Source organism: Hemiscyllium ocellatum, chromosome 51 (assembly GCF_020745735.1).
Source record: "Hemiscyllium ocellatum isolate sHemOce1 chromosome 51, sHemOce1.pat.X.cur, whole genome shotgun sequence".
NCBI classification, from domain to species: Eukaryota; Metazoa; Chordata; class Chondrichthyes; order Orectolobiformes; family Hemiscylliidae; genus Hemiscyllium; species Hemiscyllium ocellatum.
The window spans coordinates 8,399,725-8,419,291 of NC_083451.1; the positions used below are offsets into that span (position 1 = coordinate 8,399,725).

The window sequence follows — 19,567 nt, forward strand, 5'->3', positions numbered from 1 at the left end:
ATTTAGGCACTATGGCCAGGCATGTAGAAACAATTAGGGAATGGTATATATCACGATTCAGGGATGGCAGCTATATTAAAATACTATCGAGCTGCAACTTGACAGGGAATCCAAAGGAAGACAATGTAACAAGCCAGCGGAGCATGCCAGTGAGAGTGGTGGAAGATGATCAATATGGGAATGGGCAATTGGGTACAGTACCAGGCAATTTGTGGTCGCAACATGATACAGATGTGGCGGGGGGAGTGGGTAGGGGGAGAGTGAAATCAGCTGGAACAGTGGAAATAAGGTTGAAAGTAGAAGCTGGGACAGTAGTAAAGTTTATGACGAATGAAGATATCTCATGGGTTGGTATACCGTCGGAAATCAGCCCAGAGAACGAGTCTGCTTTCATTCAGAACGTTGTTAATATGATGCTGCATTCGTTGAAAATCAAGCAGAGGTTTGGATGTGCATATCATCCCCAGTCTCAGGGTATGGTGGAAAGAATACATGGGACATTGACAGCCAAATTAAACAAGATCTGTGGAAGCACCAACCTTAATTGGATTGACGTTCTGCCGCTGGCTTTACAATCTAATACGACGTGAGATGCTCACACCGCTTGAGATGCTCACATGTAGACCTATGCCAGTGCCCAGGTGGAGACGTCCATACAAAGGGCCTAGCTTGGAGCAGTTAAACTCAGACCTTAAGCAATATATGCAGCAGCAACCTGTAATACATGAGACTAACCATACAAAGGAAATACAAAGGAAACTGACAGCTGTCAACGAGGAAGGATCTAGTAATCCCAGGATTGTGTGTACGTGCGGCTATTTCGATGATGCTGAAATGAGTCAAGGAGAGAGAGAACTTTCTTAGTGATTAAGGCATCATCTACCGCCATCCAAGTGGAAGGACGACACATTTGGTATCACCTTAATCATTGTACTCAAGCTCTCTCACCGGCACAAATTAATTCTAACACTGAGGTAAGTGGAATTAAGGCTGAAAAAAATGGACACGGGTCGGGCACACAGGAGGCTAATTTGCCTCCACAGGGTTCTGAACAAGGTACAGGTGAAGTTCTTGGGAATCCTGATTATTCCAGAAATGATCCTTATGGAGATGTCGAGAACAGTCCTCCTGGTAGCAAGGATGGGGAAGACATGGGGGGATACCCCTGATAACCACCTCTCTGATGCCAGGCCTGAATAATCAGACTTGGAGACCATTAACTTAGCAGACCTGGACAGGAAATGCCAGGGTTAGTTTGCTGCCCAAGCATGGGTACGCGCACGTGACAATCACTGGTATCAATGGGCAAACTACACTGGCGTCATAGTGGCTAGACAGGAATGCGTCTTGTGTACTAAGTTAATCCCCTCATACTATGTTGTCCATATGCCCTTTAACTTGAGCATCTGTACTGAATGGTGTTTGCAGCACTCCAACCAACACCTTTAACTGAATGATTCATCATCTTACAAGCAATCCCTTTGCTCCCTTTTGGTGCCTGCTACTTCAGGCCACGACATTCTATCGGTAGGATGACGTGGGCTGGCAGTAACTCCAACGGTGGTGTTCATATAACAGCCCGTGGTTCACCGGTAAGACTGAGGTGAGGCTGCTTTCAGGAAACGGGACGGGTTGAGTTTTGAAAGCTTTAAGTGAAATTGCTCCAAACGACTAGGCTACATCATGGATCTTTGTGGGAATATGATTCAACTGGAGGTGAACACCACATTCGGGGGCTGTTTGCAATTCTTAACGTGTCCCACTGACAGATACTTACTGGCTGAGATCAGAAAGTCGTGTTGCGCATGAAGCTGCCCACTGACTGGAGTGGCAGCTTTGCCGTGTAATGCTCCGACACAAGGTACTTATATCAACACACGCAGCTTGACGCTACATTACAGTCACCGAACTAAGCGACGGTATGTCCCTGATCCGACAATTCAGATTGATAGTATAGGACAGCCAAGAGGTTTTCCTGACGAGTTTAAGGCCCGCAATGAGATTGCCGTGGGCTGGGAATCTCTTATCCCAATGACGGGGATTAGCAAGAATGCTGAATGGACTAATTACATTTATTACAAAAAGCAAAGATTTATCAATTATCCTGATGATGCCGTTGTGGCCTTCGGAGAACAATTGGATGCTACCACTAATGTTTGGGGAACATTACTTTACGTTTATACCTAACAACACTAGCCCTGGGGGATCTTTAACTGAAGCAATGGAAAAACTAAACAATCTAAGAAGGGAGATAAAAATAAAAACAATGCAGTGGTTGTTTATCAGGCTTTTGATTGGCTGAATACTATATTAGGGTCTTGGGGAGCATGGTTTGTCAAGAATGTTTTTACTGTAGGTGCAGTTTTGCTTGTTATTGCCTTCATCTTTTGTTGTGCTCTACCTTTTATTAAGTCCTTTTTAATTCGTGTCACTGCACGGCAACTTATGATCATTTCAGCTACCCGAGGAAAAGCTTACTCCTCTGGTGGAATCCCACTGTTCGATGGTTATGATCTAACAACTGCCACAGTGCAAGGCATATCCACGTGGAGACGTCGATGATACTTCTGAAGAACATGATGCGGGTCCAAGATTGTGAGAGATCTTGAGTCTTTTTTCCTGTTCTGGTTATTGGAGGGCAGGTTTTTGGCCCAAGGGACCTCAGGAATGGAGGAAGAACTCTTTCAGTTTCAGACTCCGAAAATTATTTTGTCCATGTTGGGATCTACATTTCTGGTATTGGGCACAAGAGATGCTAAGTTTATTGTCTTCTTTCCAAGGGTGACAACAGTGGGTCTCAAAGGTGGGAATATGGAAAAGAAAGAACATGAAAGCATGGGAAGGGATAAAGCATGAAGACCACTGGCAACTGTATTCTGTGGAAGGCAGGGGCAGGATGGGATAACTAAAGTGGAACATTCTTACACCAATTAGCAGAGTAAGGTTAAGGCTGAAACGTCATTATGGCAAGATGAGACAACACAAGTAATAAAGCAAGTTTCTCTGTTCAGTGCTATTATGACAGGATTGGGGTATAAATATTTGAGACATGACATTAAAATAGCTAATTAATAGTTAGTAGAGTGAGCTTGAGACAGGAGACTATTGTAACAGATGGAATAGTTAAATATTTATCAAGATAGGTTAGTCTGCAATTGAAGATCACTGTAGCAGAGTTACCAATAAATATCTAACGGTGACATTAGAATAACATTAAGTAGAATGTACAAGTTATGTGATAATGGGAACTAACAGCACTGCTTTATTGTGTACCTAGAGTGAGCTACTTAATTAATGCAGTTGGACATGCTGGTAAGCTAACAGAAAACATGCTTAAAAATATAAAAATTCACGGAACTGAGCTGGGTGGGCTTTCAAGAATCATCTTTCTCGGTGTCACGGGTTTTTGTTTGCAAATTAAAGGCTTACTTCGTGAAGAACTCTGTCCGTCTCCTGGTGGTTCTCCATATTTTTCCACAACAGTGTTCGACAAGATTCCTCTACTGCTAAGCCATAGACTGTGTAGCAAGGTTAGATCATAGTGAATACATTCTACTCAGCCTATCCCCATAGCTCAAACCCTCCAACCCTGGCAGCATCCTTGGAAATCTTTTTCTGAACCCTTTCAAATATTGTTGTCAAACATTTCAATTTCAGAAAGGCGTTTGATAAGATTCTCCACACTTGGCTATCACAGAAAATACGGAAGCATGGGATTGAGGGGTGATCTAGTGGTTTGGATCATTAATTGGCTGTAAGAAGACAGAGGGTGGTGGTTGATGGGAATTGTTACATCCTGGAGTTCAGTTACTCGTGGTGTACTGCAAGGATCTGTTTTGATGCACTGCTGTTGATCAGTTGTATAAATGATGTGGATGAGAGTATAGAAGCCTAGGTTAGTACAGTTGCGGTGGCCATTAATGTTGGTGGAGTTGCAGACAGTGCCAAATGATGTTGTAGGTTACAGTGAGACATAGATAAGCTGCAAGCTGGGCTGAGAGAGATGATAAATGGGGTTGGAGGTTAAGTGTGAGTGAGTGGTGATACTTTGAATGAGAATGCTGCATACTGTGCTAATGGTAAGATTATTGTGGATGAGGAGAGAGATCTCAGTGTCCATGTTAGAGCCCTGAAAGTTTCCATCCAGGTTATAGGGTATTGACATGGCATACGTGTGTTAGCTTTTTTAATAAAGGCATTGAGTTTTGGAGCCATGAGGTCATGTTGCAGCTGTACAAAACTCTAGTGTGGCCACACTTGGAGTACTGCACACAGTTCTGCTCACTGAATTACAGGAAGGATGTGGATGCTTTGGAAATGGTGCAGAGGATATGTACCAGGATGTTGCCTGCTACGGAGGGAAGGTCTTATGAAGAAGGCTGAGGGACTTAATGCAGTTTTCCTTACAGAGAAAAAGGTTAAAAAGTGACTTGACAGAGGCACACAAGATGATCAGAGGAATAGATGGGGCAGACAGTGAGAGCCTTTTTCCTCGGATGGTAAGTGGTAGCAGAAGAGGGCATCGTTTCAACTGAGTGCTGATACATATCGGCCAGATATCAGAGATCGACTTTTTAGTCAGAGAGTAGTAAGGGCATGGAATGCCCTACCTGCATCAGTAGAGGAATCGCCAATTTTAAATCTGCTCGATGCAGTATTCTGGTGCAGAACATTCTCTGCACCTTAATGAGTATTCTACATCACACCTTCTGATATGAAACCCGGTATTCTCCACTGCAGCCAGCTTTCCCCGGATTTCCTGGTGTCGGCTCTGATCTGTATCATTGGCGAACAGTTTACTGAAAACAAAATACCTTTCTCTCCCATAATCGGTCACCTGGTGCCCAGCTGCTCTGCGGAAACTGAAAGAGATAAAGTCAGGGTGTTTGTCAAGGAACAGGGTTTGGGTAAAACATCTTTTTTGCAGTGTCAGTAGGCACAGTTTGAGATGAGTTACTTGGACAATGCCCATCATATTAAAGAAAACGTGAACCCTGCAATTCACATTTCATGGGAAGGTCAATGTTGATTTACTTTGTATCCCTATCACAGTGCTGTAGTAAATTCTGGGATCAGTGAGAGGTTTAAGGAGAAAATCAGGGCAATTGACAGACAGCAGAACAACGTAACTTATTTTTGTACAAATCCTCCTGCAATGAATCAGAGAATGCCACAAGCCTTCTTGATAACTCGCTGTAATTTCATTTTACTTACTTTGACTGATGCAATATTTGATGCTGCATGATACACGGGATGGTTAGAAATAAATAGAGACGGGGAGGGAGAGAAAGAAAGAGAGAGAGAGAATGAGAGAGAGAGCGCGGTCAGTGAGAGAGAGGGACAGCGCTGCACAGTGAGAGTGGGACAGTGCAGGACAGTGAAAGAGAGGCGCAGCACTGGACAGTGAGAGAGAGGGGGTCAGGGATGGACAGTGAGCGACAAGGAGCGTGGGACAGTGAAAAAGAGGGAACGTGGGACAGCGATAAAGGGTGCAGGATACCGAGCAAAAGAGCTCATGGGACAGCAAGCAAGGGAGAGTGCAGGACAGTGAGCGAGAGAGAAAACGGAACAGCGGGACTGAACGCGCGGGAAGATGAGCGAGTAAGAACGTGGGACAGCAAGTGAGAGAAGGGGTCAGTGAGAGAGAGAGAGCGTGACAGAGAGAGACGGGAGAAGAGAGAGGGGGAGACAGCGAGAGAGAGGGGGAGATAGCGAGAGAGTGGGGAAGTCAGCAAGACAGGGGAGACGATGCAAGAAAGAGAGGGAGGGAGGCACGTACAGATAGAGAAACAGTGAAAAAAGTCATAGAGAAGGAGAAAAAGCGGGAGACAGAGCAAGTGCAAGACAGCAAGAGAGAAAAAGAGACAGAAACCGAGACAGAGAGGGATGAACAGCTAGAAAGAGAAGAAGCGACAGCAATAGAGGGAGGGTGGGACATGCAGTGGGAGAGAGAGAAAGAGAGACATCCAGAGAGAAACACACACAGAGAGAGAGAGAGAGAGAGAGAGATACAGCAGGAGAGAAGAACAGACAGGGTGAGTGAGCCAGAGAGAGTAGTGAAAGAAAGAGATAGAGAGAGAGAATGAATGAATGAGTGAGTGAGAGAGAAAATGAGACAGAAAAAGGCACAGAGACAGAGAATGGCAGAGACCGGGACCTGGAGAAAGACAGTCATAGAGGGAAATATAGTGGGGTACAGGGAGCGACATTGAAAGACAGAAAGGTGGGGGAGAGAAAGGGAAAGAGATACAGATAGTGAGAGGTAGATAGAGGTAGCCAGACAGAAAGACACAGTAAAACAGAAAAAGAAAGAGAGATACGCAGAGAGAAAGATAAGCAGAGCGGGAGACAGTAAGAGAGAGACACGAATAGAGACAAAGTCAGAGAAGTTAAAAAAAAGCAGGAAGGATAGAGAAAAAGTGTGTGAGAGAGAGACTGGCAGAGGCAGTGCGAATGTCTGAGAGTCAGTGAGAGAGAGAAAGATAGTTAAGAGAGAGAGAGCATTAGAGACAAAACTCGGAAAGAAAGACAATGAGAGACAGCAAGACAGAAAAAGAGACAGAGAGAGAGAGAGAAAATGAGAGAGAAAAAACACAGAGAACAAGGCAGACGGAGAGACTAAGTGATAATGACAGAGACAGATTGACAGACTGAGTGATATAAAGAGTGAAAGAACGAGAGAGAATCAGCGTGTGGGAGCGAGAGATAGTGAGAATGACCGAGCAACACAGAGAAGAGAGAGAAGTATTGAGGGAGATTGCATCAAATGGAGACAGGCACAGAGAGAGAGAGACAGAAAAGATTCACCAACCTGAACCACCTCTTCTCTGACCTGATTACCGACTCTGCCCTTGAGCCCTCAATTGATGTCACTGTCCCTATTGGCCCACTCCTTCCATTGATTTGGCCGGACACTTACATATTGGAAACAACCATCTCGGCCAGACGAACAACCAACATCCAGCCACCTCTTGCGTCAACAGGGATTGAACGCAACATGCTGAAGATAATTTCGATTGTAGTTGTATATTCCTTTCCTTCTGAAACACTCGATTTCTATAACCTGGTACCTGGTTCCAGACTCCCCGAATGAAATACGTTTATTCATAATCCAAACATTCAATGCAAGTAATCATGTCTATATCAAAAGGCAAGTACTTCATCTGAAGAAATAGTTTTACGCTAATCTCTGCACTAGAGCATAATCTTCCCTCATAAGGTCAACGATACTGTACATTTTACTCAAAGGCACAAGCCAGCTGACATTTGGCAACTGGACAACCTGACAGTAAAGCAATGCCTCCCCACTGCTCCTGATAATGCGACAGTCTGTATAATCTATAGTCTGGTTAGCCTCCATTTAAATCAAAGATTTTAATGATTTCATCATTTGTAACAAATTTCACTTGCAAACATTAACAAAAACCTTAAAAGGTCTTATCATGGAATCCAGGGGAAGGTAAAGCGTGTTGTCAATAAAAGGAAGAGGTGTACAAAGCTGATGGTGGGTGGTGGGGAGCGTTTTCTGGTGCTGTGGTAATGCACTAAATGTATAAAATATATATAAAGCTGACGTTAAACCCCGAGCCTGGAGACCCAGAACAGTTTCTAATTCAGTAAAGGGAGGGACTAACAAAAGAATGATTTGTGAGAGAAAACACCATGAAATTAAACTAGTGAGAGATACAAATGTGTTTAAGACAGATTTCTGCAAGTAATGCAAAATGTGATCAGGAAAGTCAAATATGTGCCCTCGATTGGCAGCAGAAGAAAAGCTGCAATTGGGACAAAGTAAACAACAGAGAAATAAAGATAATATTTTTGGTCTTTTTCTCAGAGGCAAAATTTCACTAAGTTTCTCAACAATACAACAGACTCGATACCCTTGTCAAAATGAGGAGACAGACGAACTGGTCATTCATGAACAGAAGTAGAACATAGAACATACAAAAGTACAGCACAGAACAGGCCCTTCAGCCCACGATGTTGTGCTGAGTATTAATCCTAATCTAAAACAAAATAGCCTAACCTCCGCACCCCTCAATTCACTGCTGTCCATGTGCATGTCCAGCAGTCATTTAAATGTCCCCAATGACTCTGCTTTCACCACCAACGCTGGCAACATATTCCGTGCATTCACAACTCTCTGCATAAAGAACCTACCTCTGACATGTCTTTTACACATTCCACCTAACGCCTTAAAACTACGACCCCTCGTGCCAGTCCATCCGGCATCGGGAATAGTCTCTGGCTCGGGACTCTATCCATGCCTCTCTTGTATACTTCAATTTGCTCACCTCTCTTCCTCCTCCTCTCCAGAGACAAAAATCCAAGCTTCGTCAACCTCTCTTTGGAAGACAAGCCCTCCAGTCCAGTTACCATCCTGGTAAACCTTCTTTGTATCCTCGCCAAAGCCTCCTCTTTCCTATAATAGGCTGACCAGAACTGGACACAATATTCCAAGTGTGGTCTCACCAGGGTTTTGTAGAGCTGCAGCAAAACGTCACGGCTTTTAAAGTCGATTCCCAATAATGAAAACCAAAACACCACATGTTTTCTTAACAACCCTAACCACTTAAGTGGCAACTTTTAGAGATTTACCCCCTTGAACACCCAGATCCCTCTGAACCTCCACAGGACAAGATTTTTTCAGACTCCTTACAGTGTGCAAACAGGCCCTTGGCTCAGCAAGTCCACACCGACTCTCCAAAGAGCAACGCACTCAGACTACGTCCCCTACATTTACCCCTTCAACAAACACTACGGGGAATTTAACATGGCCAATTCACCTAACCTGCACATTTTTGAACTGTGGGAGGAAACCGGAGCACCCGGAGGAAACCCACACAGACATGGGGAGAATGTGCAAACTCCACACAGTCAGTTACTTGAGGTGGGAATTCAACCCAGGTCTCTGGCGCTGTGAGGAATCAATGGTAACCACTGAACGACTGAACCACCTTGCCGCCCATTATTATTCAATAGTTATTATTTCCGATAAATGACTTGCACATCAAAACCAACTGCTCATTATAACATCTTTAATCATAGCTTGTGATGTTACCTTTGCCAGATATCATGTCAATTAGTTTGCAGTTTTTTGCCAAGTGATGCCTGCTATTTCCCATCTGAAGGAACATTCTTGGAATATAAAGAGTTTCACAAAGTTAAAACCAACACATCAATCATTGCACAACCTCCTTATTTTAATGTCTAAAGATGAAATACATCAGGGCCTTGGAATGTGGAAACTCAAAATTTGGTCAGTATTACCCAACTGGTAATGGTAACTATCTTGACTTCCTCTCTCCCTTTCTATTTCTGATCTACAGCTATTTCCCGGATGCTACCTTTACCCCCTCTTCTCTGGATCGACACAAAATGTCTGCTTACTGTTATGACACCGGGAACCGCCCCCCATTCCTCCTCCCCCTCCCCCCGCCGTTTATTTAAACCATCAACACAGACCAGATTTATTCCGTACAGTAATTGTGAAAATTCGAGAGGCCAAGAACTAGTTGAAGTAAAAAGTAACAACTTCATTTCTTCATGTATAATAGAGAATAATTAACTATGAACTACATCTCCTACCTTTACTTTCGTTTCTATTATACTAATCCGATAAAACCCGACGATGATTTACCAAAATGCTAATTTCAAAACCGGACAGCTGTCAAATCCTCAATATGTATCTTCCTCTGGAAATTTTCTTCTCCTGAGGATTTCTGTTTCACAGGTGGATGATAGATAAATGTACCTCTCAGATACCTATCCTGAGGGCAATCTGCATTTGTTGTTGGCTTGGTACTTCTCCCTCACCTGTTCACATTTTCCTGGTCTTATAACCACAAAATGTCAGACTGCGTCATTGGTATTTACTGTTGACAATATACTACTTTCAAACTTGATTGGAGTTTGGTATTTTGGGGTATAATATAAACTGATTGGCCTTAATTCAAATGTATATTTTTGTCTCCAGGCAACCAGCTACACTAGCTATTAGACCAAATATGACATTGTATCTTGTTCAGATCACTTGGAGCTATCAGGCAGTTCTGTTAGCTTTTAAACTTCTGAAAGGTACAGTACACGTTTACACCTTCATAACATGATGTTGTCTGCTTCTCTTCATCCTCCATTCCAGGAGTGCTTTCCATTTGATTAGATTACTTGCAGTGTGGAAACAGGCCCTTCGGCCCAACAAGTCCACACCGACCCGCCAAAGCGCAACCCACCCATACCCCTACATTTACTCCTTACCTAACACTACGGGCAATTTAGCATCGCCAATTCACCTGACACGCACATCTTTGGACGGTGGGAGGAAACCGGACACGCAGACACGGGGAGAGCTTCACACAGTCGGTCGCCTGAGGTGGGAAATAACCCTGGTCTCTGGCGCTGTGAGGCAGCAGTGCTAACCACTGTGCTACCGTGCCGCCCAAAAATTGGTCAACATTAACTTTAGTTAGTCTCTTTCTCAGCCTGTTGAACTATAACCTGGTGATCTATAATTTTTAAATGCAAGTTTAGGCTGCACGGTGGCACAGTGGTTGCCACTGTTGTCTCACAGCGCCAGAGACCCGGGTTCAATTCCCGACTCAGGAGACTGACTGCGTGGAATTTGCACATTCTCCCCGTGTCTGTGTGGATTTGCTCCTGTTGCTCCTACAATCCATAAATAGGCAGGTAGGTGAATTGCTGAAAATGTGTTGCTGGTTAAAGCACAGCAGGTCAGCCAGCATCCAAGGAACAGGAAATTCGACGTTTCGGGCCAGAGCCCTTCATCAGGAATGGCTGATGAAGGTCTCTGGCCCGAAACGTCGAATTTCCTGTTCCTTGGATGCTGCCTGACCTGCTGTGCTTTAACCAGCAACACATTTTCAGCTCAGATCTCCAGCATCTGCGGACTTCACTTTTTACTCGAAGGTTAGGTGAATTGGCCATGGCTAAATTGCACGTAGTGTTAGGTGGAGTGGGATGAGTCTGGATGGGTGCACGTCGGTGTGGACTGGTTAGGCCGAAGGGCCTGTATCCAAAGTGTAAGTAGCGTCATCGAGATGTATAGCATGAAAAGCAGATACTTTGGTCCAACTCGTCCATGCCGACGAGATATCTAAACTTAATCTAGTGCTATTTGCCAGCACTTCGCCCATATCGCTCTAAACCCTTCCTATTCATATATCCATCCAGATGCCTTTTAAATGTTGCAAATATACCAGCCTCCATTTCTTCCTCTGGCAGCTCATTCCACACACACACAAACTCTGCATGAAAAAGTTGCCCCTTACGTCCCTTTTACACTTTCCCCTCTCACCCTAAACCTATGCCCTCGAGTTTTCAACTCACCCAACCCAAAGAACAGACCTTGTCAATTTACCCTTTATATTGTAAACTGCCTTGGACTGTTTGTTATTTTCACAGAAAGTGATGAATAATGGATGAAGCTTTATTGAAATGAAAATGCACTTCCTTAGCCTGTAGGCAAACTGACAACTTTATCAATGCTACTCACCAACAATGCATACTACCTTTTTTCCAGAGTTGTGACTCAAGGACCTTGTGATGGGGGTAGTTGTGATGGTCAGTCATGAAGAGAACATCACCACTGCAGCAGCATACAGGAGAATGTGATTTCCTCCAGTTAATAAAAACATACAAGGTAGGATTTATATGTTGTCTAACCGTCTTTTTATGTTCTTTCTTCACACTTAAGCAACGATTTATAATTATTTAGTATATATTCTGGCCAATAAGCTGGCCACACCGGTCATATGATAATGGGCGCAGCATCAAGCTGAGGAACCCCATTAGTCACAGGCCTCTAGTCCAACAAGTATCCTTCTACTATGACACTCTGCTTCCTGCCATCAAGCCAATTTGTTTTCTAATTTGCCAGCCTGCCCTGATTCCATATGATCTAACATTCCAGAGCATTCTATTATGTGGAACCTTATCAAAGGCATTACTGAAATCCATGTAGAATATATCTACTGCCCTGCCCTCCTCAGCCTTCCTGGTCGTTTCATCAAAGAAATGTAACACATTTATGAGGCATGGTCTCCCACTCCCAAAGCCATGCTCCATTGAGGAAGGCCAGTGTGTTGTCCTTTGTGGGGTATTGGTTTAACTGCGTCATCGAGGACAGGGATGACGGCGGCGCTCAGTCTGGTTTGTTGTCGGGGAGGAGTTTAGGGGACTTGGTCAAGTCCTTCGACCTGGTGGAATCTCCCTTTATAAATAGACAGAGTGGTAAAGAAGGGGTATGGCATTGTTGCCTTTATTGGTTGGGACATTGAGTACAAGAGTCAGGATGCCATGCATGTATATTACAAACAAAAGTGGCCCCAATGTTGAGCCCTGTGGAACACCACTGGTCACCTTTCTCCATTTCTCGAAAGTCCCTTCAACTACTACTCTCTGGCTCCTGTTGCTCAATCAGTTCATTATGCACCGAGCGAGAACACCCTGCACACCATGTCACTTCACTTTCTCCATTTGTCTACAATGGGAAACATTATCAAATTCCTTACTAAAGTCCATGTCAATGACATCAACAGCCCTTCCTTTTGGTCACTTCCTCGAAGAACTCCATCAAGTTGGTAAGGCATGATCTCCCCCACACAATCAATGTTGCCCATCACCGATATGCTCATTCCTTTCCAAATTTAAAGAAATCCTATCTCTCAGTACCCTCTCTAGCAACTTGCCCACTAACGACGTCAGGCACAATGTTCTGTAGTTACCTACTAAACTTCTTGTACAGGGAGACAACGTGAGTAACCTTACAGTCCTCCAGCACCTCGCCTGTATTTAAGGATGCTACAAAGATATCTGTCAGGGCCCCAACTATTTTCTCTCTCGCCTCCCTCAGCAACCTGGGATAGATCCCAACCGGTCCAAGGGAATTGTCCACATTAAAAACCTCTAGCATATCCAACACATCTTCCCTACTTAGGCCAACGCGATCCAGACTAATCAGTCTTCTATCTCTAAGCTCAACGTTTATCATGTTCCTCTCCTCAGTGAACACTGATGCAAAGTAACCATTCAGAATCTCATCCATTCTCTCAGGTTTGGCACACAGCCTGCCTTCATTATCTTTCAGTGAACCAAATCTTTCTCTAGATTCCCCCTTGCGTATTATATAAGAATACAATGCTTTGGGATTTTCCTTAATTCTGCTCGCTAAAGCTATTTCATGACCCCTTTTAGCCCGCTTGATACCTTGCATAAGACTTGACCGCCTCTTCTGATATTCCTCCAGGGCCCGTTCTGTCCTCAGCTGCCTAGACCTTTTGTACATTTCGCATTTCCTCTTGGGTAGTCGTACAATTTCTCCTGTTATCCATGGTTCACCAAACTTGCCCTTCCTATCATTTGCTTTCAATGAGACATGCCTATCCTGCACTTCCATTAACCTATCTGTGAAAGCCTCCCATATATCAAATGTGGACTTGCCTTCAAATAGCTGTGTCCAATCTACATTTCCCAGCTTCTACCTAATTTTGATATAACTGGCCTTGGACCAGTTTAGTGTTCTTCCCTTAGGCCAGTATCTTCATTATCTATGAGTATTGTGGTCACTGTTCTTAAAGGAACCCCTACCGCATCGTCTTCCAATTGTCCTGGCTCATTCCCCAGCACTAGGTCCAATACGGCCCCTTCCCTCGTCGGGCTATTGACATATCATCAGGAATGGTTGATGAAGGGCTCTGGCCCGAAACGTCGAATTTACTGTTCCTTGGATGCTGCCTGACCTGCTGTGCTTTAACCAGCAACACATTTTCAGCTCTGATCTCCAGCATCTGCAGACTTCACTTTTTACTCGAAGGTTAGGTGAATTGGCCATGGCTAAATTGCACGTAGTGTTAGGTGGAGTGGGATGAGTCTGGATGGGTGCACGTCGGTGTGGACTGGTTAGGCCGAAGGGCCTGTATCCAAAGTGTAAGTAGCGTCATCGAGATGTATAGCATGAAAAGCAGATACTTTGGTCCAACTCGTCCATGCCGACGAGATATCTAAACTTAATCTAGTGCTATTTGCCAGCACTTCGCCCATATCGCTCTAAACCCTTCCTATTCATATATCCATCCAGATGCCTTTTAAATGTTGCAAATATACCAGCCTCCATTTCTTCCTCTGGCAGCTCATTCCACACACACACAAACTCTGCATGAAAAAGTTGCCCCTTACGTCCCTTTTACACTTTCCCCTCTCACCCTAAACCTATGCCCTCGAGTTTTCAACTCACCCAACCCAAAGAACAGACCTTGTCAATTTACCCTTTATATTGTAAACTGCCTTGGACTGTTTGTTATTTTCACAGAAAGTGATGAATAATGGATGAAGCTTTATTGAAATGAAAATGCACTTCCTTAGCCTGTAGGCAAACTGACAACTTTATCAATGCTACTCACCAACAATGCATACTACCTTTTTTCCAGAGTTGTGACTCAAGGACCTTGTGATGGGGGTAGTTGTGATGGTCAGTCATGAAGAGAACATCACCACTGCAGCAGCATACAGGAGAATGTGATTTCCTCCAGTTAATAAAAACATACAAGGTAGGATTTATATGTTGTCTAACCGTCTTTTTTATGTTCTTTCTTCACACTTAAGCAACGATTTATAATTATTTAGTATATATTCTGGCCAATAAGCTGGCCACACCGGTCATATGATAATGGGCGCAGCATCAAGCTGAGGAACCCCATTAGTCACAGGCCTCTAGTCCAACAAGTATCCTTCTACTATGACACTCTGCTTCCTGCCATCAAGCCAATTTGTTTTCTAATTTGCCAGCCTGCCCTGATTCCATATGATCTAACATTCCAGAGCATTCTATTATGTGGAACCTTATCAAAGGCATTACTGAAATCCATGTAGAATATATCTACTGCCCTGCCCTCCTCAGCCTTCCTGGTCGTTTCATCAAAGAAATGTAACACATTTATGAGGCATGGTCTCCCACTCCCAAAGCCATGCTCCATTGAGGAAGGCCAGTGTGTTGTCCTTTGTGGGGTATTGGTTTAACTGCGTCATCGAGGACAGGGATGACGGCGGCGCTCAGTCTGGTTTGTTGTCGGGGAGGAGTTTAGGGGACTTGGTCAAGTCCTTCGACCTGGTGGAATCTCCCTTTATAAATAGACAGAGTGGTAAAGAAGGGGTATGGCATTGTTGCCTTTATTGGTTGGGACATTGAGTACAAGAGTCAGGATGCCATGCATGTATATTACAAACAAAAGTGGCCCCAATGTTGAGCCCTGTGGAACACCACTGGTCACCTTTCTCCATTTCTCGAAAGTCCCTTCAACTACTACTCTCTGGCTCCTGTTGCTCAATCAGTTCATTATGCACCGAGCGAGAACACCCTGCACACCATGTCACTTCACTTTCTCCATTTGTCTACAATGGGAAACATTATCAAATTCCTTACTAAAGTCCATGTCAATGACATCAACAGCCCTTCCTTTTGGTCACTTCCTCGAAGAACTCCATCAAGTTGGTAAGGCATGATCTCCCCCACACAATCAATGTTGCCCATCACCGATATGCTCATTCCTTTCCAAATTTAAAGAAATCCTATCTCTCAGTACCCTCTCTAGCAACTTGCCCACTAACGACGTCAGGCACAATGTTCTGTAGTTACCTACTAAACTTCTTGTACAGGGAGACAACGTGAGTAACCTTACAGTCCTCCAGCACCTCGCCTGTATTTAAGGATGCTACAAAGATATCTGTCAGGGCCCCAACTATTTTCTCTCTCGCCTCCCTCAGCAACCTGGGATAGATCCCAACCGGTCCAAGGGAATTGTCCACATTAAAAACCTCTAGCATATCCAACACATCTTCCCTACTTAGGCCAACGCGATCCAGACTAATCAGTCTTCTATCTCTAAGCTCAACGTTTATCATGTTCCTCTCCTCAGTGAACACTGATGCAAAGTAACCATTCAGAATCTCATCCATTCTCTCAGGTTTGGCACACAGCCTGCCTTCATTATCTTTCAGTGAACCAAATCTTTCTCTAGATTCCCCCTTGCGTATTATATAAGAATACAATGCTTTGGGATTTTCCTTAATTCTGCTCGCTAAAGCTATTTCATGACCCCTTTTAGCCCGCTTGATACCTTGCATAAGACTTGACCGCCTCTTCTGATATTCCTCCAGGGCCCGTTCTGTCCTCAGCTGCCTAGACCTTTTGTACATTTCGCATTTCCTCTTGGGTAGTCGTACAATTTCTCCTGTTATCCATGGTTCACCAAACTTGCCCTTCCTATCATTTGCTTTCAATGAGACATGCCTATCCTGCACTTCCATTAACCTATCTGTGAAAGCCTCCCATATATCAAATGTGGACTTGCCTTCAAATAGCTGTGTCCAATCTACATTTCCCAGCTTCTACCTAATTTTGATATAACTGGCCTTGGACCAGTTTAGTGTTCTTCCCTTAGGCCAGTATCTTCATTATCTATGAGTATTGTGGTCACTGTTCTTAAAGGAACCCCTACCGCATCGTCTTCCAATTGTCCTGGCTCATTCCCCAGCACTAGGTCCAATACGGCCCCTTCCCTCGTCGGGCTATTGACATATCATCAGGAATGGTTGATGAAGGGCTCTGGCCCGAAACGTCGAATTTACTGTTCCTTGGATGCTGCCTGACCTGCTGTGCTTTAACCAGCAACACATTTTCAGCTCTGATCTCCAGCATCTGCAGACTTCACTTTTTACTCGAAAGTTAGGTGAATTGGCCATGGCTAAATTGCCCGTAGTGTTAGGTGGAGTGGGATGAGTCTGAATGGGTGCACGTCGGTGTGGACTGGTTGGGCCGAAGGGCCTTTATCCAAAGTGTAAGTAGCGTCATCGAGATGTACAGCATGGAAACAGATACTTTGGTCCAACTCGTCCATGCCGACGAGATATCTAAACTTAATCTAGTGCTATTTGCCAGCACTTGGCCCATATCGCTCTAAACCCTTCCTATACATATACCCATCCAGATGCCTTTTAAATGTTGCAATTATACCAGCCTCCATTTCTTCCTCTGGCAGCTCATTCCACACACACACAAACTCTGCATGAAAAAGTTGCCCCTTACGTCCCTTTTACACCTTCCCCTCTCACCCTAAACCTATGCCCTCGAGTTTTCAACTCCCCCAATCCAAAGAAAAGACCTTGTCAATTTACCCTTTCCATGTCCCTTTATATTGTAAACTGCCTTGGACTGTTTGTTATTTTCACAGAAAGTGATGAATAATGGATGAAGCTTTATTGAAATGAAAATGCACTTCCTCAGCATGTAGGCAAACTGACAACTTTATCAATGCTACTCACCACCAATGTAAACTACATTTTTTCCAGACTTGTGACTCAAGGACCTTGTCATGGGGGTAGTTGTGATGGTCAGTCATGAAGAGAACATCACCACTGCAGCAGCATACAGGAGAATGTGATTTCCTCCAGTTAATAAAAACATACAAGGTAGGATTTATATGTTGTCTAACCGTCTTTTTTATGTTCTTTCTTCACACTTAAGCAACGATTTATAATTATTTAGTATATATTCTGGCCAATAAGCTGGCCACACTCCGGTCATATGATAATGGGCGCAGCATCAAGCTGAGGAACCCCATTCGTCACAGGTCTCTAGTCCGACAAGCATCGTTCTACTCTTACACTCTGCTTCCTGTCATCAAGCCAATTTGTTTTCTAATTTGCCAGCCTGCCCTGATTCCATATGATCTAACGTTCCAGAGCAGCCTATCATGTGGAGCCTTATCAAAGGCATTACTGAAATCCATGTAGATTATATCTACTGCCCTGCCCTCCTCAGCCTTCCTGGTCGTTTCATCAAAGAAATGTAACACATTTATGAGGCATGGTCTCCCACTCCCAAAGTCGTGCTCCATTGAGAAAGGCCAGTGTGTTGTCCTTTGTGGGATGTAGGTTTTAACTGCGTCATCGAGGACAGGGATGACGGCGGGGCCCAGTCTGATTTGTCGTCGGGGAGGAGTTTAGGGGACTTGGTCAAGTCCGCCGACCTGGTGGAATCTCCGTATGTAAGTAGAGAGAGTGGTAAAGAAGAGGTATGGCATTGTGCCTTTATTGGTCGGGCCATTGAGTACAAGAGTCAGGATGCCATACATGTATGTTACAAACAAAAGTGGAACCAATGTTGAACACCACTGGTCACCTTTCGCCATTTCTCGAAAGTCCCTTCAACTACTACTCTCTGTCTCCTGTTGCTCAACCGGTTCATTATGCACCGAGCGAGAACACCCTGCACACCATGTGACTTCACTTTCTTCATTTGTCTACAACGGGAAACATTATCAAATTCCTTACTAAAGTCCATGTCAATGACATCAACAGCCCTTCCTTTTGGTCACTTCCTCGAAGAACTCCATTAAGTTGGTAAGGCACGATGTCCCCCAAACAAACAATGTTGCCCATCACCGATATGCTCATTCCTTTCCAAATATAAAGAAATCCTATCTCTCAGTACCTTCTCCAGTAACTTGCCCACTGCCGACTTCAGGTTCACTGTTCTGTAGTTACCTACTAAACTTCTTGTACAGGGAGACAACGTGAGTAACCTTACAGTCCTCCATCACCTCGCCTGTATTTATGGATGCCACAAAGATATCTGTCAGGGCCCCAACTATTTCCTCTCTCGCCTCCCTCAGCAACCTGGGATAGATCCCATACGGTCCAAGGGATTTGTCCACATTAAAAACCTCTAGCATATCCAACACATCTTCCCTACTTATGCCAACGTTATCCAGACTAATCAGTCTTCTATTTCTAAGCTCAACGTTTATCATGTTCCTCTCCTCAGTGAACACTATTGCAAAGTAACCATTCAGAATCTCACCCATTCTCTCAGGTTTGGCACACAGCCTGCCTTCATTATCTTTTAGTGAACCAAATCTTTCTCTAGTGACCCCCTTGCTTCTTATAAGAATAAAATGCTTTCGGAATTTCCTTAATTCTGCTCGCTAAAGCGATTTCATGACCCCTTTTAGCCCGCTTGATACCTTGACCGCCTCTTCCGATATTCCTCCAGGGCCCGTTCTGGCCTCAGATGCCCAGACCTTTTGTACGCTTCCCATTTCCTCTTGGCTAGTCGTACAATTTCTCCTGTCATCCACTGTTCACCAAACTTGCCCTTCCTATCATTTGCTTACAATGGGACATGCCTATCCTGCACTGCCATTAACCTATCTGTGACAGCCTCCCATATATCAAATGTGGACTTGCCTTCAAAGAGCTGTGTCCAATCCACATTTCCCAGCTCCTGCCTAATTTTGATATAACTGTCCTTGGCCCAGTTTAGTACTCTTCCCTTAGGCCACTCTCTTCATTATCTACGAGTATTATACAAGTTACAGAATTGTGGTCACTGTCCATAAAGAAATCCCCTACCACAACTCCTTCCACTTGTCCTGGCTCATTCCCCAGCACCAGGTTTGTGGGCAGCACGGTGGCACAGTGGTTAGCACTGCTGCCTCACAGTGCCTGAGACCCGGGTTCAATTCCCGACTCAGGCGACTGACTGTGTTGC

General features: G+C 44.3%; 1 protein-coding gene across 1 annotated transcript in view; it reads right to left on the reverse strand.

Annotated features, from left to right (window-relative positions):
* Window positions 1–19,150, reverse strand: part of LOC132805670 (non-homologous end joining factor IFFO1-like) — a gene marked incomplete at its 3' end in the record, with an annotated part of 21,817 nt that extends 2,667 nt beyond the window's left edge. The window contains exons 1-2 of the mRNA XM_060820856.1: window positions 19,041–19,150; window positions 4,700–4,862 (exon numbers count right to left, since the gene is read on the reverse strand). Coding sequence (XP_060676839.1) covers window positions 4,700–4,862; window positions 19,041–19,150 — 273 coding nt within the window. The remainder of the gene's footprint in view (window positions 1–4,699; window positions 4,863–19,040) is intronic.
* Between the last annotated feature and the right edge of the window lie 417 nt (window positions 19,151–19,567).